We start from the raw sequence: 23,833 nt of genomic DNA, 5'->3' as shown, positions 1-23,833 counted from the left end.
TTTGAACTCTTATAACTCTTATTAGTATATTTGTATGTATGCATATGTTTGTATGTAAGTACACTCTTGTCTCGGCCAACCTCTTTTTATTTCAATAATGATAACGGGATATATCTTTACATATGTATATGCATTGGATGATAGAAGGTTTGGCCGTCTGAAAGGTAGCCATGTCCGTGGTTCAGACGGGAATGAATGAACATGAGCAATGGCATTTTTCGATTTTTTAATAAATCATTAACAAAATCTTAGCTTTTCCCGACCTCTGTCGCAAAAAACCGCTGTCATTACCCCTGCTACGTCAACAAAGCAGCCGATTTCTTCAAATTCGCCGAGAGCCGGCTAACAGTCTGATGTTGACCACACTTTTGCATTCTCTCCACTGTGTTTTTGCTTTAGAATAGACGTTGATAAACATAACAAATGTTTTCAATTGGCGAACGGGCGTACATACATATATACACATTTGTTTTGTATACAAAGTTCAAAGCAACCCAGTGAACACGAATGCGGAAAAGATCAAAAAGTGATTACATTGACTTCGAATAAGACCACATTTGGCGAATATAATGATTAAGGCATCTTCTTCTTCTTGCGCCATTCAACCTTCTACGCGATTTTGGTAGAGTTGTTTCTTTTAAAAATCCTGATTAATAAAACAATGTTTATATAATATATATACTTGTATATCTATTCGTATTCAAAGTATATAAAAGCATACTATTTAGACTTTTATCAATCACAAATATTTAATATTCATATTTACATTACTAGTACAAAGTTAAAAATTCACCCTTTATAATAAACTCACTTTTAATATAAATAAAAATTTAATTAAAATATTATATTTCGCCCTCGTTCAATGCTGATCCAAATGCGAGAACTTTTTACGCAACTTCTGATGGCGCTCTTTCTTTACAGTGCGCCAAGGCTTACTTGTGGGTGGCGCATTCACTAAATTGCCGTCATTGGTAACGCGTACATGTGGAAAATTGCTGCGCCCCTTCACATAAGCTTTGCTGCTATTTGCAGCGAAGAATTCTTTGTCGATATCCTTCGAAGTTGATTTTGTATTTATCTGGCGTATGAAAAGTGAAAATAATTTCGTTAATAGTCCAATTGTTTTTTATTTTTGCTATTCTAAATATTTTAATTACCCGCATAGCGCGCTGTTGTTGACTTGGCAGTTCTTGTTCAACGATGTCTTTATGCATTTTAGGTGGAAATACATGATATTCTTCTTGGGGGACGGTGGGCGGCGCGACACAGTAAAGCAGCTTGCCATTTACATAGTCCTTGCAGACATAACGTGCCGAACGTGATTGATCCGGCTGACCGTTGGATGTCATAAAGCCGCGATTGTCTGAAAGAACGGAAAAGTCAATAAAGTTAAACATTTTCTAACATAAACAAAACATTTTCTAGCATAAATAAACATTTTCTAGCATAAATAAACATTTTCTGAACCTTAAATTTAGCGTATTTTGAGCTATTTCACAATTAATTCGTTTACTTGTTTTTTAATAATTGAGTTTTAAATACAAATTTTTCATTTCTACTTACATCCATAAGCGAGTAGCAACTCTTCTGCATATGGCGCTCTATTCTCATCTTCGCCCTCCATAGGCTTAGTTATCAGTATGCCATATTTGCCCTCCATCACATGTCGTGGTATGCGCGAGCAAAGCAAATTCACAGGGGGCACATGATCGCGCATCTTAAATTAATTAAAGTAAACTATAACAAAATCCAAAGTATACTGTATTTAAAAGCCACACACCTGATCTATTGGCAGTATCCCGTTCAATATCATATCAGCCTTTGTTAGTACAAAACTTGGCATCACCAAGCCGGGACAATCGCACAGCAGCAAATCGCTGCCTAGATGTAGAGTTTGAAAATGCTTTGTCTTACCGGGCGTTGCCGATACCGATACTTTCTTTTCTATCATCAGTGCGTTTATGGTGCTACTTTTGCCCACATTTGGATACCCGACAAAACCGATGGTAACAAGATCAGGTGTAAATGTTTTGCCGCTGTACACTTTTTTAAATAATTCAATGAGTTCTTCACGTGTTAGTATTTTTGGATTATTTTGAATTTGTTCTTTAGCTGCAGCTCCGAAGGGATTGATTTTCTGTTCTATTCTGCCCAATAAGTTATTTATATTATCTAAGGTGGACTTTATTTCGTCGGCAGCAAGTTTAACGTCATCCAAAGATGTTATAGATCGAGTCGATTCTGTGCGCTTTTTCTCAACATGCGTTTCGCTTTCGTTTTCGCCATCCGCATCGCTTGCCGACTCCTCATTGTCACTGGAGTTATCGCTTTCGCTACTTTCTTGCTGTTTCTCCTCCTCATTGGGTTCTTCATCAATTTTTTTCAATTCCTCTGCTGCCATAGTGGCAGAAAAGAATGCAGTGCGTATGCCTTCCGAGTCAAAATACTCTGCCCAATGTTCGCGTTGTTCGTCCGTCAACATATCAGATTTATTCACCAATATCATATTCATCTTTGCCGGGTTCACTTCCTTCACATAGCGCTCTAAATCCACGCTTCGGAAAAGTAAAGGATTACGCGCGTCCACAATCTGCACAATAACATCCGATCGTTCTACAACGCGCCACAATTGTCGCCAGAATTCCAAATTCTTTTCGTACGGTGTAAGCAAAATATCTTCATCTTCTTGCAACTTTGCCAATGAACGACGCCATTCCAAAAAGGCTTCACTTTCAGCGCGTTGCAACTCATCTGCAGTAGTTTCTGCTGTCCACTTAGGCCGGCGTGGAATTGTCAGCATATTGCGATGTTCGTTATGCTTCTGTTCCATATGTTTTTGTTGCATTTTAGAAAGCAAACCAACGTTGGATTTAGGGTTGATGAACGCGATATTTAGTTTTTCCGCCTGGAACTCAGTGCCTGCCAACTCAGCAGTACGCAGAAAATCTTGAAAAGAAGATTCTTCCGTGACTGACGCCAGATTGAGACGACCCCAGTCGTAGCCGTCCTGAATTTCGGTAGTGTGTAGCTGTAAAAAATGTACGAGATGAGTTAAGAAATTTGAAGTGGTGCAACATATTTCTAATGTGTTTTATAATGCATTTGTTTACCATAGTTTCATTATCCAGTTTACGGTGTAACTTCTTCCCGAAACGGTTTTTTATCAGTGCGCGCCCAAGGTCGCCAGACTTCGTCTTACTTTTCTTACTCATTTTGCTCCTCCAATTAGTTAAATGTTACTTTTTGGTATATTTTTGAAATGAAACGTTATTAATAACAGAATTTAATAAAGTTCAACACGTGCCTGAATGTGATGGAAAATTGTTTTGATGGTCGTTCTTGTATGGATATATAAGGTGATGTTCACAATGATTTGACAGCGCAAGTCAGCTGATGGTGGCTCATTCACGAGAGTAATCAAGGTAAGAAAGAAAATTGAACAAAACTAATTATAAATAAAAAACGTTATTCAAAAAAAGTATCATATAAAATAATAAGCGTAATCATGCATTAAATATTTTCAAATAATTTTTTCTTATAAAAATTTTTTTTTTCTCTGTTATATTTAAAAGTTCCTTTGTCTGTTTAGCTGAGTGCGAGTTGTTTAGTTTCGAGAGATAATGTCTAACTCTGAATAAGCTTATAGTTGTGACGGCGTGAACAAGATTTTTATTGAAAAAGGATTAAACCTTGCTACTCGGGGACCCTATGAGAATTATATTGCTCTATAAGGAAAAGGAGAGTAGAAGTAATTAAGACCAAAACTGCCGTTCGCTGCCTCTTCTGCTGAAAACAGTGAAGCCCGTAAACACAATTCCGATTTTAGATTTTATTTCACGATTATTAAAAAAATTCCGTAATTCCGACCCAGCTGATTGCTCTCTTACCACACAGTGTTGCCAAGCAGTACATTTCGTAATCATTTACAAAATAAACTTAGAAAAATGATAATTTTTGTTAAAATAGCTTAAAAATACTGTTGAATAATGTTAATTATAGATAAATGAACTATTTGCATTTGTTGGTTTTTGGCTTAGGTTTATTAAACAATGAAAAATTGTAACTGATAACGCGGATGTGTGAAAAAGTGTGTAAGCAAAAATATCAATGGCAACATTGTGTAGATACAACCAAACACATACACACGCAAACCGATGTATTGCGTAAATATGTAATTAAAAGAACGCAGTTGTTCTCGGGGGTGAGTTTTTGCGCACGGTAAGGGCATGCGGTAAGGGATTTCGTGCGGTCTTCACTGTTTTCAGCATTATTCTCAGAGGTTCACCGATTGGTTGTAGGTAGCAGGAGTGGGTTGCTGTTTTTAATTTTTTTAAGCGCGAGTATGCTTTTCTAGACGCTGTTGATGTGGTGTTAATAGCATCAGGACTACGATCAACCGGATCATTCAAAGGGCGCTAGACGAGCTTAACTCTAACAGTCTTGCTGTTTAAGCCCGCTTAAAACAGAATTTATGCCTTTTACCACCAGATGGGTGCAATGGTTGAAGTGCTAGTCTGGAACTCCTCAAGTCGCACTAAAGCGCCGTTTTGATACCATTATGAGACCTCCAATAGACAGATATGTACAGCCAGCCTGAGCTGTTGATATAATGGAGAAAATTTATGGGATTTCGATTGGCGCACTGCCCCAGGCTGTCGAAGAAAGGAGCACTCAGTGATCTTAATCGTTTAGCTGCCAACGCGGACATTTACAAAGAAAGTACTCAACAGTTTCCTCCTCTGAAAGGTTCCCACAGCTTCTGCAATGGGGGTTAAATGGTAACCCTAGTTTTTCCGCGTGAAGAAATGGTGCTCTATCTTTTCTGCGCTTTCCTTAGAAATAATTTGTGCAGTTCCCATTTAACAACTCACCACCAGATGCAAGGTACCAATTTTTACCCTACCAAACATTAATGGCCAAACTCTCTCAGTATCAACCAGTGCAAAGAACTTAGGGGTAATTCTGGGCTCCAAACTTAGCTGGAAATTAAACATTGAAGAATGCCTAAAGAAGGCAGAAATTGCTTTATACGCCTGTAAGGGGGTTATACAACCAATTCTATCATATGGATCGGTAGTGTGATGGAACGCTCTAGGGAGAGTTTACAATACCAAACTACTTGGCAGAATACAGAGATCAGCCTGTGCAATAACGTTCGGGGCAATCAGATCATGTCCTAGGGAAGCTCTCAATGCATGTTATTCCGAGAGATCTACATATCAAGAAGATGGCAACCACTGGAAGGAAAGAACTTATGGTCATCGTAGTCTATTATTGCGGCAAGCTGAGTATACCTCGGAGAGGACTAACTATATCGTCCCGAAGTGTTGCTTTCAACAGAAATTTCGTCACTCTCATTCCATCTCAGGATGAATGGAGCAAGGGATTCTCACTAAAAAAACTTCGACACTACAATTTATACAGATGGCTCTAAAATGGATTGTGGTGTTGGAGCAGGTATACAGGGTTGGCCATATTAAACTGACCCATGTGATTATTAAAAAAATATGGAAAAAGAAACATTTTTTTGTGTTTCATTGTGAAAAACATTTAATTTAGTTCAAGGAGATTCGTTTACATCACTTTTTGAATATGATATCGCGCAAGTGGTCGCCCTTAGCTCGTATAGCTTAATGTGCCCGTTTTTCGGCGTTTTCCATAGTTTTGGCCAGCGTCTCGGCCGATATGGCGGCTTTTTCCCGTCGGATATTGGCCTTAAGTGCGCCTAGTGTCTTTGGCTTGTTGACGTAAACCTTAGATTTCAAATTACAGTAAAAAGTTATAGGGTTACTCAATGGGTCAGTTTAATATGGCCAACCCTGTATATCCCCATAGACTTAAAATTGAAAAATCTGTACGTCTTCCTAATTCCTGCAGTGTCTTCCATGCGCAAGTACTGGCAATTGGGGAAGCTTGTAGGTTACTACTCACAGATTTCTTTTTTAAGAGCAACAGCGCTATTCTTTTGGATAGCTAAGCTGCTATCCAGGTACTGGATTCGGCTACAACAACCTCTAAACTGGTGGAACAAAGAAGGAATAGCCTTGCCATCTTGAATGAAAACCATAAAGTTAGCTTCATCTGGGTCCCAGGGAATCAGCACATTGAAGTTTACGAAAAAGCAGATGAGCTGGCAAGAGGGGGATCTGCCATGAATAATGTTCTTGCAGAATAGGTATTCACACCACTGGGTGCAATCAAGAATACAATTGCAAAATTAGCAAAACCGCCCACCTGCAACCTCAAACAATCATCAACGTTGGCAAACATAAAACGACGGGACGTCTGGAGACGCACGGCAGTCATAGTGGGCCTTTGGCCTGTCGGGGAACAAGCAGCCATAATGGGCATCCTTCACAACACACACACTGCCACAGTTGTAAGCAACCTGAGAGAAAGGAAACGAGTTTCCATTTCCGCTGTGAATGCCCTGCCTTATGGCAGGCGAGAATGTCAACCCTGGGCAAACTACTGTTCGAGAGTCTCGAATAATTGTCTGGCTTAGACGTCAACAACCTAATCAGGTTATTAAACCGCACATACTGGCTATACAAGTGTAATTGGTGCGTACACCCTTTTTGGGTGTTTGGCCAAGCTCCTCCTCCTATTTGTGGCGTGCATCTTGATGTTGTTCCACAAATGGAGACCTACAGTTTCAAGCCGACTCCGAACGGCAGATATTTTTATGAGGAGCTTTTTTTCATGGCGGAAATACACTTGGAGGTTTGCCATTGCCTGCCGAGGGGCGACCACTATTAAGTTAGTAGCGAGGGTGCGGAAGCGCTAGTTTTATTCTGGCTGAATCACCACTTTGACCAACCAGCCAAATGCATTTTACGTTGCTGCTTGTATTAGAAAGCTACACCCACAGGCACATGAGCGAAATAATGCTGATCAAATTGTAATCTTCACTGTTCAACTCAATCAGCCGGAGAATCTAGCAGAGGACGTCGTCTTTAGACGTTGTTCATTCAAACTCCGATGTCGGTGGCACGTGCTTCAAGGAATCACGAAGAGGTTTTGGAGGTGCGAGGTTGGCAAAGAGCCGATACGACGCCTGCAGCCGATAATAATAAAAATTCCGTTGTCAGCGTCTCAGATTTTACATCGGCAGGGTATTAGCAGGATAGCATCAGGGGCACGGCTTGGTCGTAGTTGTGCTAGTTTGCAGCGGGAGCTTCGGTACTTCAATGCCGTTAAGTAGTGAGAGAACTCTGGGATTAATATTATAGCAACGGCGACTTTATCTCTCTCTCGTTCTTTCATGCATCTTCACTCTTTCTAATATCTCTTTCATGGTTATAGTTTTAATATGAAATTAATGCCATTTAAAATGATAATTAATCGTCAACACACGACGTTGCGCATTTAATAAGCAGCAACAACAACAACAAAGGATTGAACAACCGTAAAGTGAAGTAATGCCTTTAACTGTGGTTGGTGGGAAATAAATGAGCAGACCACCCATTGATGAAACATGACAAATTAAACTTTTTACACGCACAAAGACACACACACGAACAAGAATATACTTACACACATGGATAAAACTATATGTAAATGGAGAAGTTCAGGATTTGGGGAAAACTTTAAAACTGGTATAAACACACATACAACCCAAAGGACATGTGCAGGGCCGAGATGTGCACATACATACATATATACGAGTAGTGTACTATAAAAAAGTATCCATGCCCAGTGCTGAAGCGCGTAACTCTTTATGAGGCATGCCTGCCTCTTGATGTGGTTTTCGTTTTAAAATAAGAATAAATGGCTGCCCTTGCGAGAGGCCCACTTCAACCAATAAACAAAATTCGCCCGTTAGGATACCATACAGGAAGGCGGGAAGCAGAAGGAAAAGAATCAAACAGGTAAAAAAGGGGCTTTGGGTTAGAGGATGACGACCAACAGTGCCCAATTACGTTCATATTAATCGTTTCAGGCTACTGATGAATTTCACCAGGTGTGTGATATTTAACCCCGCGATATACACAGTTGTACCAAATAAGTGCGAGTTCAACTATGTGAATCTGTGCCCGACTAGAGCAGAGTTGCTGAGAAGAAGGTGCTGAGCTGATTCCCCTCATCCTTCACACAGCTTCTGTAGAAAAGACTTGAAGCAATCCCAAGTCTCAACGCTTGGATACCTAACAGACATTGTCCGGTAAGGATACCTACCTAATTCGAGTCCCGCGGCTTTATTAGGGTTAGAAGTTATCTGGAGCGTCCCCGAATTACACGTGGCCAGAAGGATCTCGCGACTTTCGCAACGTTTGCGCACTAGCCCAGCGTTCGCTATGTTAACGCAAGGCACAACTTTTCAGGAGGGGCCAAGGCAACCCCAAACCTTTCGCTTTGCGATGAAACCGTTTCCTACAATAAGCCTTTTAAGTTGCTTTCTTTTGTTTTTTTTAATTGGAAAAAATTCGTCAGTTTCTTTAGCATACACGTTGCTTGCCAGTAAGAATCTTCGGGGCTAGAATTTGTCTCATAGCTGCATTCGCCCAGAGAATTTTCAACCATTCCCTGCATTCTTTGTACTGGTCGCTGGCAAGCCAGAGCTAGCTTAAAATGAGCTTAACGAAGCCCAGAGCAATCTGGCAACCTATCAGTAAGTAAAAAAAATGCTTCTCTCTCAAAGGGTCCATCCCTGAAGAGGTAGTTCATGTTTGGTCGCGGACGATAAGCAGAGTTTCTCAATATAAGTTTCGATGAAAAATAAAGGTGTGCCCAGCTAGCACGGCGTAGCTCAGATGGCCCTCGAATGTTCAACTTTATATACTAGCGAACCCAGAGCGAGTTCTCGGCACCAGTTTTCCTGGAAATTGGAAATTTTTCGACTGTCCAGCGTGAGATCTGGCATCTCTTCCAGGAACATCGTTAACAAAGTAAATTTTAAAATCTTAAAGGCCACCCTCCTGATAGATATGCACGCACGTCCTTTGCAAATATGCTATGTGAGTGCATGCGTTGAAATTAATAGTTTTCTAACAGTGTCAAACTATGCGCATGGCCAAACAAACACACTCGCATACGAAACTTCATATTTGTGAGCGGACATAAACTTTTGCATTGGCCTATAATAGGAGTTCACAGAACAGCAAAAGCTAAGGAAAGCAAAGTGCAAAAACAAAAACCAGCATTACAACTCATAAAAAACACCAACTACACTGACTGGGAGCAACAACAACATGCATTCTCGTATATATCGAAAATCTCTGCGCATATCGCTGATAGGACAACAGCCACAATAACAACCCTTTTTCATTTACATATATAGTACATACGAGCACATACATATGAACACATACATATTTATGTAAATATGTGCGATTAGGCTCGATAAAAAGCAACTTAAATAGCTAAAACTGATATGTAATTTTCAAACACAAAAAGACCCCAGCGCTCACTTGGACCGCCCAATTTGGTGTTTAGGCCTCAACCAAGCGGATTGAAAGCCAAAGCAAGTTGTGCACTGTTTAAGGAAAGTAGAAATCTCACACAATTTCAATCTCATAGAATTTAACCTCAACTACATATATTTTTTGTCACACAAGACTATGGGTTTGATTTTATCGAGCGTTGAAAAGGAGGTGTTCATTAAGGAAATCCAAGCATCCAACGATGCCTCCGGTCTATCAGAATAATAATGTATCATAACTTCTGCGCAGGAGAAGGTTAGGTTTTATCGGAACATACTCAGGTTCAAATCCTATTGTAATGCCGCGTAAGGAACTTTCCTTATCTCTCCTAAAACCAGTGTGAACTTTCGAAAAATTTTAGAAGCTCCCTGATTTCTACAGTACTGAGATCTTCCAGCTCATTAAAAAAAATCGTCTTTCTGAAATGGTGCATCTATGTACGTCTGGGTAGAGCCGAACAATGGCATGGAAAGTGTGAGCTCGGCTCTTCCTCTTCCTTGTTTAGACAGCTTTTTCCGAAGTCATGTGTTTGCACGTCCATCCGCTGGACAAGCCCGTCTCTTAGGCAGTGCGCTGCTATTAAGAAAATCAGTGCGCTAAGCTTACAAGTCTGTAAGGGTATACCTACGCCATTGTCTGTGTACGCATCTATCAACTCGGTGCCAAGTATGGCTAGTTCAGCGGGACTGTAGTTCTCCTCAATGTTGCAATGGCTATGCTAGCTTTGGGTGAAAAGGACTCAGCTATCTCTTTGAAAGGTGTGCGGCATTTCATGGCGCAGCCTTGGCGGTTGTCGCATATTTCATGATGGATTTTATCCGCCGCCTTGCTGTTCAGTGAAAATGACGACATCATCTCTTGGCATCGCATCGCACTGTACCAGCCATAAGTTCAGCCTGAAAGGCACTGCAGAAATCGGGAAGCCGAAAATTAAAGAAGATCCCCACAGATGTTCAGAATATACACCTCCGCCCACCCAACCCTCGAGCTTTGAACCATCTGTATATACATGGATAAACTCACCCTGTTTTACTTTGTCCCGTTCCCACTCTTCTCTTGAGGGTAGGAGGGTCATGAACGTCGTAATGGTAATTATAGGCGTGCGTACATAGGCCACTAGTCTGGGAAGCTCCCAAATGCCAGTTAAGTTGTCACAGAGGTTATGAGTGGGGAGGGCGTACACTTCTGTGTTTGGCCGAGCACTTCCTCCTATTTGTGGCGTGCGTCTTGATGTTAATCCACAAATGGGACCTACAGTTTTAAGCCGGCTCTGAACGGCAGATATTTTGTATGAGGAGATTTTTCATGGCAGAAATACACTCGTAGGTTTGCCATTGGTTGCCGAGAGGTGACTGATATTAAAAAAACCTTTTTTATCATTTTGCAGTTTCAAACCTACGTACTCCCGAGTGTTAGTTTCGCACCCACCCATTCGGCTGGTAGGATTATAAAATTTATGGTAGTTTTCTCAATTCTACATTACAAATAAAAATAATAATCTATATATATAAAAAGAAGTTACATTTCCTTGGTAATCTTATAACTCAAGAACCGCCGAACCGATTAACACAAACATTTTAGAGTTCTTTTCTATCTTTAAGGAGGTGGTTTGTGTGAAGTTTGATTGAAATCGGTGAAGCCGTTCCTGAGTTATGGCATTTTATGTGAGTAATGGTTTCCTCTCATACGAAATGCCTGTATGGGAAAAACAACAACAAATACACAGCCGCTTATGAGCGTTTCTGTTGTACTGTTGTTGTTGTAAGTGTATTATGTTAATATTAATTTTGGACGAAAATATAATAAAAACTGTGGCATTCAAGGAACTGGAAAAACATTTTTAACTTTATTTATTTTAGCATAATTTATTTAGCGTAAAAAATTGAAATGTAAATTAAAGAATCAAAGTTTAATTACAAGTTTTTATCGGCTCTTTCACCTTACCTGTATATAGGTGACCACCACAATCAAATTTTAAAAAAGTATAGAAAAGGCTATTGTGACATCTTTAGTAAGTATGTTGAATGAAAAAAATCAACTAATTCAACTGTTTAAACATTTTACGAGTTCTATAAAGAAAAGTTAATATGAAAAATTTCTTGCGATATAAAAAAAACATTTTATGTATGGTGGTGCGAAGCCCACTGGGAAATGCTAGTAAGAAATAAATAAAACGTTTTTACAACGAATTTTTCCAATTCTAAATTTTCAAACAAGCGAAAATCGGCCAAGAATCTTTTATATTCTATCTAATATCCGATACCGTAAATTCCATATCTTTATTCACAACAACAACTAGCGATGTCTAGTCAAGGGAACGTCTCTGATTTTTTTCACAGCCTTAACGGAAAATAGCAAAATTGTCGAAAAGAGACTCTAACTGTCTGTATCTGTACCCTACGAGAGCAGCAGCAGAAAAAGATGCTGAGTTAATTCCACACATCCTCCAGACAGCTGCTGCAGAAAAGACTTGAAGCAATCCCAAGTCTATACCTGAGAGACATTGCCCGGTAAGGATACCTACCAAATTCGAGAGCTGCGGCTTTGTTAGGCTTAGAAGTTACCTCGAGCGCCCCCGTCCTACCCGTGGCCAGAAGGATCTCGCGATTTTCCACGTTTGTGTTTAACGGAAAATAGTAAAATTGCGCAGCCTTTCCTGACTTCAAATTTTATTTTTCATTGGCTTAACTATTTGAAGTAGGTCTTCGCTTGAAAGAGGTCCTAACAGAAATGTGTAGCCATGGTTGTTTAGAACACATGGTTGTTGCGAACATATTTCAGAAAAGTCAGTGAAAAGTAGGATTCGTGGTTTGAAAAGATTCAAATCAAATGGGGATTGTAACCTTCCTAAAACTATTCTTCAGCCATATAACCGGTTGAGGTCTACAGAGCTCCCTAGGTGAAAGAAAGGCGGAATACTGGTTGTAAGCGATGGAGTGGTCTCACTTTTGGGGATCAGCCATCAAGTTGCGCTTCGATATATTTTTCAGTATCCCTGCATAACATAAACAGCATACATTTTTTATTTGCCATTGATATCTACTCCAATTACGCCTTCCACATATGCAGTTCATTTGCGCAAAATAAATTCTCTTGAAACCCGCAATCAGCAAATTTTTTCTGCCCAAAATTACTTACATAATTCCCTACGCTTGCAACGTCCACAGCAGGTTTTTTTCTTGATTGCATAACGCCTGAGGAGGGAAATGAACCAACCAAAGGCAGAAGCTGCAATGTCCAAATGAAGCTACTCAGAAAAGAAAGGGTTTACAAAGGCAGCAGATTAGTTAGTTAGCAAAGGGTTACTAGTTAGCAGGCGAAGGAGTCAATCGCATAAGAAGAGCACTCCCAATAGAGCGATGGGCAACAAGACGGTGGAATTACAAATTTCACTATCAACTATTTTACGCGCCTTTACAAAACCGTTATAAGCCGTTACGCCACCAACGCCGTATACCGCACGCATGCATACATCTGCAACACTTTTCATTTGAGGGGGATAAGACCAACCGAAATTTCTTGTTCTCAGGCTATGCAGCGATTTGATGCGGTTCGTTAGCGCGGCAAAGCTGCCATGGCGCGAAAAACAACAAAGGCAAGCCAACAATATAAATAGTAGCGCTCCATATTGTGGCAACTTAACACTATGCGGCGAAAGAAAAGGGTTGCTGGTGTGGCGCGTGTGATGCGTGGACATATTATGAGCCAGCATGAATGAGTTTGCGTCCATTTCTGTGCAAACACACGCGTGCGACTGTAAAAAAGTCACACACTAGTTTTGTTGTAACGCAATCAAGGATTTGCGACGCTCACACTTGCTACCCGTTTCCTTCCTCGCCTCCTCCTTAGTTTCTATTCCCCATTGAAGTAATAATTTTTTGTGCGATTTCGCCTGTCCGCCCAACCAATCAGCCACATAAAACTGCTTTATATTAATGCCTCCACTCGCTTGCATGCACCATATTTTAACCCGCTCTTTAGCCTCAATACCGACGCGCGCCTAAATGTAGTCAACGTTGCTTTCGTATTTCGCTGCTCACTGTCTTCCTGACAACATTTTCCCTTTGTGTTTTCACTATTTCCACAATTGTTGCAAATTTACTCCTGTTGCAAGCGATCTACGTGTTGATATTTTAGGCGCTGGACGGTAAAAGTGCCCTGTATTTGGGCCGCCAGCTAAGTGGGAGTAGCGCATAAGGGCTTCTCGACTTATTGTTGCATTCAATTCAGGGCACGTGCGCAAACATGTAAATATATAAGAGGCATTCTCTGAAAAAAAAGCCACTTGAAAAAAAAAGTTCTTTATTTTTTTTGGCAATAATATATCTTATAGTATATGTAAAAACTAAAATAAAAAATATGGTTTTAGGTCCGTGTAATGCGGGGTTGCCATACTGTCAGGGGTCAAAGTTTTTTGCAAAAAAATTTTCGAACCGCCATAACTTTTAAACGAATGAACGGATTTTAAAACACCTTAAGACTCTTTTGTACAAAATTTCTTAAACTTTAAAACTGTGTATCATAAAAAATTTTTAAATTAATATTTCATTGAAAAAAATCAAAAAAATTTTTTTTTTTTAATTTTTAACCACTTATGCCCCCTTCGATTTTTTTCAAAAATACCCCAAAATGTTCCTTATTTCATCACCTTTTTACCCCCCAAAGGAAATTTTGGGACAGCAATATTTGTATGAGTTACAAATAAAAAACCAACTCAGTGCAACGCTCTCAATCTAACCAATCTATTTGTTTGACTACAAATTGCAATAATTTATCAGAAGCTGTGAAAAGGAAGTAAAAAATAAGACAAGCAAACAGGATTCCTTAGATTTCAAGCTGTTGCTATGATGAAAAATCATTGATTTATGGACTTTTATTATCTGCATTTAGCATAACCCAGGATTAACGACGTGGACGTAGCAGACATTTAATCCCTTTTTTATTTTTTCATTTTTTTTATTTATTTTTTTGTTTTTTTATTATTTTTAAACTTTTTTTGTATTTTTTCAATTTTATAATTTTTTTTTTTGGTTTTTTAGTTTTTTAAGTAAAATAATTATGTATATTGAATCTTAACTTGATGTTCATGTGCTTTTGCGTTTACGTCCACGCTTTGGTGGAAAAACTACAGATTCTTCAGAGAAACTAAATGTTTTTAATAACAATTCTTCGTTACCGATAGGGATAAATGCGTGATACTTTTGGGTACCATTAATTCTGTTTGCTAAAGAAAATCTGACTTTCAAGGAATTTTCGAGCACATTTTGTTCTTTTTTTGAAGAAAAATACATTTATACCATTTATTCAATGCACGACTTGCGAAGTATTTGAAAAAGAAATTTGGATATAGAAATGTGAAAAAAATTTTTTACTTCTCCGACGGGGCAGGTTCACAGTACAAAAACAAATTTAATTTTCTATTGTAAATTTATACCATCAGAAGAATGATTTTGCGATCTACGCTGAATGGAATTTTTTCGCAACGTCTCGTGGAAAAGGAGCGTGCAATGGAGTTGGAGGAGCTGTGAAGAGATTAGCACATAAAGCAAGCATGCAACGTGTAAGCGGGGATCATATAAGTAACCCTGAAGCTCTCTATGAATGAGCGAAAAGTGCTTTCAAAACAATCGATTTTGATTTTTGCTCTCAACTTGAGCATGATGCTCATGAAAAAAGTATCAAAACGGCATAAAAGGAGCTGTAGCGATAAAAAAACACGCGGCAATATCATCAGTTTCAACCTACGATTGTAAAAAAAATTCAAAGTCGAATTTTTTCAAAAGACGATTCTTTGCTTGAAAATATTATACTATCAGCAAATAAAAGTAAAAAAAGTAAATACAACTGTCATATTATGGTTAAAATGTACTATAGTTGGAATCTTTCGGACTTTTAATACAATATAATTATTTTAATGAAATTAGTTGTACGCTGCTTCAGTTTGCGCGGTCCCTCAAGCCGCCGCGCGACCGATCAGCCGATGGCAGCAATGCCACCGTCGAGCGCATCAAGTTACAAAACAGTCAATATCTCGGAAACGGAGTAAAAGTACAAAATTCTATTTTCAGATTATTGAAGGTAAACGTTTTCCGCACAATTATGCGTAAGTCCGATTGTTTAACAGCGTGAAGAAAACATGAAAAAATGTAACTGATTACAAAAATTTATTATTTATTTATCTATTTGTCACAATAAAATGAGTTATTAACACTTGAAAAATAGTACAGACAATACTTGAATGGTATGCAAAATTTCACGTCATTATCTATTGTAGTTTTGGAGTAATTAATTTTTCAATTTAACCTTGCTTAAAACTTTGATTGTTAATAACAATTGCTAAAATTGGAATTTGCGCGAAATATTCATAGAACAGCGTTAACATGACCTTGACTACACAACGAGACATCTTGCCCTAAAATCTGTGACTTAGTGAAATTTTCGAGGATCAATTGACATGGCTTTACTCAGTTAGTATTGGACAATTATCAGTATTGGACAATTTTAAGGACTTTGTTTTCCATTTATGGACATGAAATCTCTTTAATTTCTTTTACAAAATTCCTAAATAATAATTTTTCTTACATTTAGTAAAGTATGATGGAAAAAGATAATAATATAATGCAGTAGGGATGATAGTAGAGCATTTCCTTGGATTAAGAGCGTTGCGCTGAGTTGGTTTTTTATTTGTAACTCATACAAATATTGCTGTCCCAAAATTCCCTTTGGGGGGTAAAAAGGTGATGAAATAAGGAACATTTTGGGGTATTTTTGAAAAAAATCGAAGGGGGCATAAGTGGTTAAAAATTCAAAAAAAAAAAATTTTTTAATTTTTTTCAATGAAATATTAATTTAAAAATTTTTTATGATACACAGTTTTAAAGTTTAAGAAATTTTGTACAAAAGAGTCTTAAGGTGTTTTAAAATCCGTTCATTCGTTTAAAAGTTATGGCGGTTCGAAAATTTTTTTGCAAAAAACTTTGACCCCTGACAGTATGGCAACCCCCCATTACACGGACCTAAAACCATATTTTTTATTTTAGTTTTTACATATACTATAAGATATATTATTGCCAAAAAAAATAAAGAACTTTTTTTTTCAAGTGGCTTTTTTTTCAGAGAATGCCTCATAATTGAAAATGTATACACATACGTTTTTGCATATGTGTGTAAAGTTGGGCATGGGTATGTATTGATAGCTGCATGGCTGCTGGCCTTACAGCTTCCTTTCGAGCGGTGAACGAATTTTATGAATCTGCATATTTTATAAATAAAATACGGCGCACGCTTGCACACATAGACACGCACAAAGATGACAAAAGGCAAACATACATACATACATGCATAGAAAGCGCTAGCTAACTGACTGACTGGACTCAGGTTTGCCGATTATTCTACGTGTGGTGAGACGAGCTTGTTTGTTAGCTGGGGCACTGACAGGCAATTGCTTTGCACCCTCCATTTACATACATACATGTAAAGCTAAGTATGTGAGATGAAATATCTGCATGTGAGTAGCTGGCGTGACCAAGCAAAATATGCGCTCAACTAACGCGTCAAGGTAAAGGTGCCATTTGATTGCCGATAGACGTCAGCAAACATGTTTTAGCTTTTTTACACCTTTCACTTCTAACATTTTCCATTTATCAGCATCCTTCAACCTCTCTCATGGCAACAACTTCATACGCCATTCACCGTTCAGGCGTCAATTTGAATTTTTTCCTATCCGCTTTTACCGCTTCATCAACTCGTTGGCGTGCGCGTTTGTTGTTGTTCGTATCACACTTTCTAGCTACCCTTCTACATAACTCTTGCGCCCCAAACCCTCCACTGCTTTACCTTTCCAACTACTCTGCATTTGAAAATTCCGCACCACTTCTGCTCGGTCACTGTTTTCAGCTCATATGTGTGGATTTTCTCGAAGTCAGTTGCCCGCCTGCTTTAACTAGATCAAACTAGCGCCTGAAAGTACACCTCGTTTATTTTGATTGGTCTTATTTGCCATTTTTGGGAAGGCAAGTGTTGAAATCAATACTGGTACTGACGAGCGAGTGGAACCTTGTAAGCAAGAAAAGAATGCAGAAAATAGTAAAGAACTACAAAGTAAATGCCTGCGCTTCGTATACGACATCAAAAAATAGAGCTGGTAAAAGTGTGCAGAGAATGTATGACAAATTAAAGTCAAAAAAAGTATGGATATTAATTACTTATGGATATAATCCACTCCAGTGGTCTAGAGCACGAAAATTTAGGGTATCTTCAGGAATTTTTTTGTACAATAAAAGAATTAAAAACGATATTTAAGCTTTTTATTTAACTTCTTTCACAAACAAAAATGAAAACAAAAACAAAATGAAAAAAAAATCTTTAATAAAATAAAACGTTTTTAATGAAAAAAATATTTATTTAAATGAAATTTTTTTAAATGAATAAAAATGTTTTTAAATGAAGAAAAACTACAGCGCCATTTTTGAAATTATTAAAATAAATTTTTTTTTTAATTTAAAAACAAAATTTTCATTTAAAAAAAAAATTTTTTTTCATTTAAAAATTTAATTTTAATTTAAAAATTTAAATTATTAGAATAAAAAAAATTTTTTAATTTTTTCATTTAAATCTTTTTTCTAAATTTTTTTTTATTTAATTTTTTGTTTTAACTAGAAAAATCAAGAAATGATATCGACTCGATTCTGTGTTGGCCACTGGTTAAACTTAATTATTTTAGGTAAAGTTATTGCAAAGATGGGTATTTTTATTCTCATGCGAATCACTTTACAATTTATTGGGGAGTTTTCCCATTTATGACCTACATTTTTTCTAGAGATGTGCAGTTCATGAAAAAAGTACAGAAAAAAATTTTGATGATCATTTTCCTATATATTTGTTACAATATATACCGAAAAATTTTTTTGAAACAAAATCTGTTTTTTATTTTGCAATCTTTGTTAATATCTTGAAAACCTTAAATGCTGATGAAAATGCAACATAAACGAAAGATAGCAAGTTTAATTACCGCTAATTCTCAATAATAGCCCTAGATTGGAATACGGGAAGCAGAAGTCGCGGCCGCCAAAGAACACCTGAAACAGATGCATCCTGCATGACTTATCCTCTATTAATGCAAATTGGGACAATGCTAATACGAGAAGTCTTGTAGAGGCTCCATGCTTCTCAAAGGAGTAATCAGGAGAAAAAAAAGATAAAAAATTCTGTATGTCACTTTTGTTGTGCGGTTAATGCATTCCCTAGATATGAGAAGTTTGTATGATCTACTTTTTTTCTTTAATCCTAGACCATTATTTTGTGGTATCTCAAAAACTGCATAACAATAAATTATATGGATTTTCGTACTCAGTGATCGATTTTACATATTACATTTTTTTCTTTTTGAGTATTTTGCTGCCAAATCTGTAGTACATATAATTTATTTAAATATTGTAAAGTTTTTTTGATGCAACAAACTATAAAGTTTTTACCCTCATACTAAAGCTATAAGCTGAAAACGCCGAGAAAAAAATCATAAAAATCATTTGATAACCGCCAAAGCTATGGATGCACAAATGCAGTTAACGCCTACGGATAGGCTTCAAATTATTGATTTTTCCACGAACTACAATTCTATACAAACAATTTAAACGCAAGCAATTATGGCTAGAATGCCAACGGAGCGATCAACGAGAAAGGCACTAGATCTTCACCCAATTGGAGAAAGAAAAAGGGTACGCCCGAGGAAAAAGTGGCTAGAAGATGCGGAAGCTGATCTTAGGAAAATGCGCGTGCAAGGGAAGGGGCTGTAAATTGAGATCGATGGCAAGAAGCTGTGAAGGACTGTGACGCGTTTCCACGACAGTCGGTTCTACATTATCGAAACGACCCGGATTTATATCCGGCCAAGGACTGTCACTCCAGCAGCATTCCCGGTATGTAAATATGGGGAATGTTTATGATGCTACAACAACAACAACGCTAAGAAGAATAAGAAGAAGAAGAAAAAGAAGCAATGATTACCACTTTATCATAAGTGCTTTTGTTGCTTTTCAACATTGAAAACAATAGCAAATCTTTTTTTTTCCTATTTTTTAATTTACTACTCTATCTATCTAACACTAGAATAACTTTTCACTGTCAACTCTGACCACTTTTCCCTTACTTTTCTTCCAATTACTTACCACTACTGGTAACACCGCTACTGCCTTCTAATATCGACTTCGTGGTGCAAATTGAACCCGCACTAAGTGGAGGGGGTGGTAAGGCAGTCTGTGGTTGACCAACTGGTCGAACACAGCATGTTGCTGTAGCAAGCAAGAATTTGACATATGAACTAAGCACTAGAAAGCAATATAACACAGGCCAAAAGGTCTGACTGATGGACACTAACTTACAGCGCGGCAAGTGGTTACAGAAAAGGAATGACTGGCCAGGCGGTATAAGGCGGAGAAAGCAAGTGAAATTGAAAACGTAAGCGAAACTTTGCTGCTTCTTCTCATGCAGTGCTAGTTGGTGAAATTTTCATAGAATAACAATATTAACATACATATTTGTATGCTGTCCTTTCATGTGCACACACTCACATACACTTCTCACATTGTACATGCAGCCGAGCACTTCTGTCCCCTTTTGGAACAGCCTATTGTATTTAAATCTTGCCCGTTTAGTGATTGTGCTCTGCTAGGCTTTTTTGTTTTTTTTGTTTTTGTTTTGCTGTTGCTCTAGGACTTTCGATAAGCAAATATGCACACTCAGGCGCACAAATAACGAGTCATGTACACACATAATCAGGCACTTACGCACCGTCATACACACATACATATACTCGTATCCAAATATGGGCATGGGAGGACTTTCAAATGGGTAGTTAGATGCAGGCGAAACTGATTGTGTGGTGTAAGGAGTCAGCAGGAAATTCAAAGCTTGATTTAGTATAAAAAAGGAAAGTTAGAAGGAAAGATATAAAACAAAAATATAAATGCCTGTCGTAAAAAAACTGGTACCAATGAAATATTGAAATAAATTAAGATGAAATTTTTAACGCGTCTGTCTGTAATTCCTTGGATTTATAGTGTCTATCCTTAATTAAGTTAGATATTATTAAAGGTACTTCTTCGCTTTATCCTTTGAGTGAACTTTTACAACTTTTTTCGTATGGTGCCATATTAGCATAAGAAAAGGAAGGGAAAAGGCGACCGCTAGCAAAACAAAAAACTTTTTCTAATATATCATTTTGGTACTCCATGTACGGAGATTCGAACCTACGCACTTCCATATGGTAGTCACCTACCAATTTATTCAGCTACAGCGGTCATGTGTTAGTAGTACAATATTAAAATAGAAAGACATGCATTTAAATTTTTTGCCCAGCTCGAGTTCTTACCGATTGAAGTTGCTGTGAAAATTTGATCATTCGGTACAAATATAGTTTGAAGCTTGGCTAGTTGTTCATAGTTAGTTTCAATTCCAACTCCATCTAGCGAGCATTGAGTAAACCAAAAAATTCCCTCCAATCCAGCGTTGCATATGATTTGGCAGCACTGCATTCGTTTCGTTTTGACAAACTGTGTAGTAGTACCGCTGCTTTTCAAAGCATTTCGCCTGAAAGTAGGCAACACATAATAAAAAAATCCCCACTTATACTTGGTAGCACTGCCTGAAGTATGGCACTTGTGAGCACAGCCGCTTGATCATGGCAAACCTGTTGTTGCTTTCGCTTACAAACTTTTCGCTTAGCGAGCAGTGGTGACTAGAGAGCGGCAAATACTCGCTTAGCTAAAATTAAGCGACAGCCACTGTAGCCGAATGGGTTGGTACGCGACTAACATTCCGAAGTGCGTAGGTTCGAGTCTCCGGTCATGAAACATTAAATGATAGAAACAGTTTTTTCTAATAGCTGTCGTCCAAATAATGGCAAGCCTTGCGAGTGTATTTCTGCCATGAAAAAGTTATTCATAAAAACCATCTGCCGTTCGAAGTCCATTTAAAACAACAACAATTTGTAGCGCAACATCGAGACGCACAACACAAATAGAAGGAGGAGCTCTCGGCTCAGCCAAACACCCAGAAAAGAGTGTAGGCGCCAATTATTAACACATATAAAATATATATGGATATAAAGGATATTTTTACAGAGCTTGAGAGTTATAAATGATAATACATATTATAATCTGGCATGACATGATGTCCGGCATATTTCCACCGCGACTACGAGTCCAATTTTTTATTACTTTTTCCAAAAAACTGAATTATAAATTTAAATGAGCCCAATCAGCAAAAATGTGACGCAAACGATGGTCTAATCCGAGTTCCAACATTGAGTGTTTGATGAGTTTTGCCTCTGGGAACTCTTAGCACCGATTCTTAGTCCAATGGTCATTTGGCTTCAATACTTGCACGAGCTGTATTTTATAGCCGCGTAAGCCAAGACCTCAATATAAAATTTCCACGTAGTCGAAGGACAAAGGCCAACAAGTTGAGAACGACGACGAATCGACATTTCGACGTTTTCTTCAACACTTCGCTCCTTGAACTTGGTAACAATTTTTTATTTCTTTTTCAAAGTATATTTGTGCTAGCATTAAACGATAGACATATCTTCTTCTTTCATAGCGTTGCAACGCGGGGTGCATCAAAGCTTCCTTGAAAATGCGATATATGTATATTGGGTATGGGAATAAGTTTCCGCCCTCGTAAAAGAGGTGTCGCTGCTGATACTATTTTTGTGTTCATTCTGGTAATATACTGGTAATTTGAAAGTTTTATATGTGAGGTCTCGAGCGTAGTTGACATTCGTTTGAAGCGTAAATTTCGTCCCGAAATAACAGCAAAAGTACAGGTAAAACGTGTCATATATTGATCAAAAAGGTCACTGGCGATGAAAAATGGATCTATTATGATAATAATGAAGCCTGCTAGGTGAACCAGGTAAATCGACAGTGAAAAAAAATATTCATGCTTCAAACGTTATATTGTGCTTCTGGTGAAGTCAGAAGGGTATCATCTATTATGAACTCCTTAAACCATCTGAAACCATCACTGGCGATGGTTACCCACTGCAGCTAATGCGTTTGAATCGAGTCTCAAAGAAAAACGGCCGGAATGGGAAGGTAGACATGATAAACTGATTCTGCTGCATAACATTGCCATGCTAAATCGGTCCAGAAATATTTAGACGGAGTGAATTGGGAAATCTTGCCCCACACGCCGTATTTCCCAGACATTGCACCTTCGGACTATCATCTATTCCGATCAATGCAGTCCGCCCTTAGTGGAGAGCGGTTCACTTCTTACGAGAGCATCGCAAACTGACTACTGGAAAACTGAACCATCTCAAGGCAAAAGGTGGTCATATCGAGCAGAGTAAACAGATTCTTAATTGTGTATTATTTTCACTTTGAATTTGAAAATTTTTTACTTTGAATTGAATAAAAGTAATTTTCCAAACTAAATTGGTTACACTTCGAGTGCCGGACCTTGTATATACTTATACTTGTGTTCACAACAATAGCAGCGCAACGTTTTACTTATTTATTTTTTATTTAATTTTTTTATGTTTTAAAAAAAATATAGTTCATGAATTAAATTTTAGAAAACTCATCAAGTTTCATTAAAATCTCAACCTTTTTAGCCAGGACCAGTTGATGTATTGTAAAAGTCTAAAAAGTCTTACAGCTACTGCAACATTTTTAACAATAAATAAATAAATTTTTCTGAAAATTCTGGGTACGCAGCCATGGTACGATGCCCAATTAAGTCAGTTCCAAGTAGCTCGATACTCCTTTTGATTTTTGATAGATTTTAACGGTGTTATGCATTTACATATGTACAATACTTGAATAACGAACGCTCTAATTTTTTATATGGAAAATATGCATAAGAACGAAAACAAAAAACCAAAAACATTCAATTATCAACGCGAATTTCGAACTACTTGGAATTGGCATAACATTGTATCAAAATTAAATGGGCTATAAAAGTGTATACTTAGAATTTTCAGAAAAATGTAGAAATTTTCATGAAGAACTAGAATTTAGAATTTATCCATTGTTTAATTTTTCAGTACCGGAATCATCTCAGACTTATTGGCATAGGCTTTACTTTTCAAGCGACTTCAGAGAGAGAAGTACAGTGGTGTCAAATCGCTAGATTCTCAAAGCCTGTAGTACCAATTGTCTGAGAGGAACATTAATGTATCGCAAGCAATTTTTTTCTCGGTAGATATCTCATAAAGTATAGATCAGGAAAATTAAAGATTATGCTCGTTGTCAAGGTGGCACTAAACAAATTATTTTGCCGTTTTTTCTTTTGTTTTTTCCATTCAGTTGAGAGTTACAAGGGTATTAACAGTGGACGTCAGCAACGAGAAAATTAGGTACATTTTACAGTTTTTCTTTGATAAAAGTGAAAGACCGGAATTGTGAATG

At 37.7% G+C, this 23,833-nt stretch overlaps 1 protein-coding gene across 1 annotated transcript; it reads right to left on the bottom strand.

The window, feature by feature from the left end:
* Positions 1 to 723: 723 nt before the first annotated feature.
* Positions 724 to 3,333, bottom strand: LOC129238996 (large subunit GTPase 1 homolog). The gene is made up of 5 exons (XM_054874253.1): positions 3,111 to 3,333; positions 1,781 to 3,028; positions 1,564 to 1,717; positions 1,158 to 1,363; positions 724 to 1,078 (listed from the first exon to the last, which is right to left on the bottom strand). Exons 1-5 carry the CDS (start codon positions 3,210 to 3,212, stop codon positions 860 to 862), a joined length of 1,929 nt encoding a protein of 642 aa, XP_054730228.1. The 5' UTR covers positions 3,213 to 3,333; the 3' UTR covers positions 724 to 859.
* Positions 3,334 to 23,833: the final 20,500 nt, after the last annotated feature.

The sequence above is a fragment of the Anastrepha obliqua genome, chromosome 2, assembly GCF_027943255.1.
Source record: "Anastrepha obliqua isolate idAnaObli1 chromosome 2, idAnaObli1_1.0, whole genome shotgun sequence".
Lineage (NCBI taxonomy): Eukaryota > Metazoa > Arthropoda > Insecta > Diptera > Tephritidae > Anastrepha > Anastrepha obliqua.
Note: the sequence above shows the minus strand (reverse complement) of the source record. Positions and strands in the feature narration are given on the sequence as shown.

Bases quoted from the DNA above. Each gene is read 5' to 3' on its own strand.
- LOC129238996 (XM_054874253.1), bottom strand. From the start codon at position 3,212: ATGAGTAAGAAAAGTAAGACGAAGTCTGGCGACCTTGGGCGCGCACTG. The intron at 1,718-1,780 runs GTGTGTGGCTTT...AATTAATTTAAG, and splicing joins GGATACTGCCAATAGATCAG to ATGCGCGATCATGTGCCCCC. The intron at 1,079-1,157 runs GTAATTAAAATA...TTCATACGCCAG, and splicing joins AACAACAGCGCGCTATGCGG to ATAAATACAAAATCAACTTC.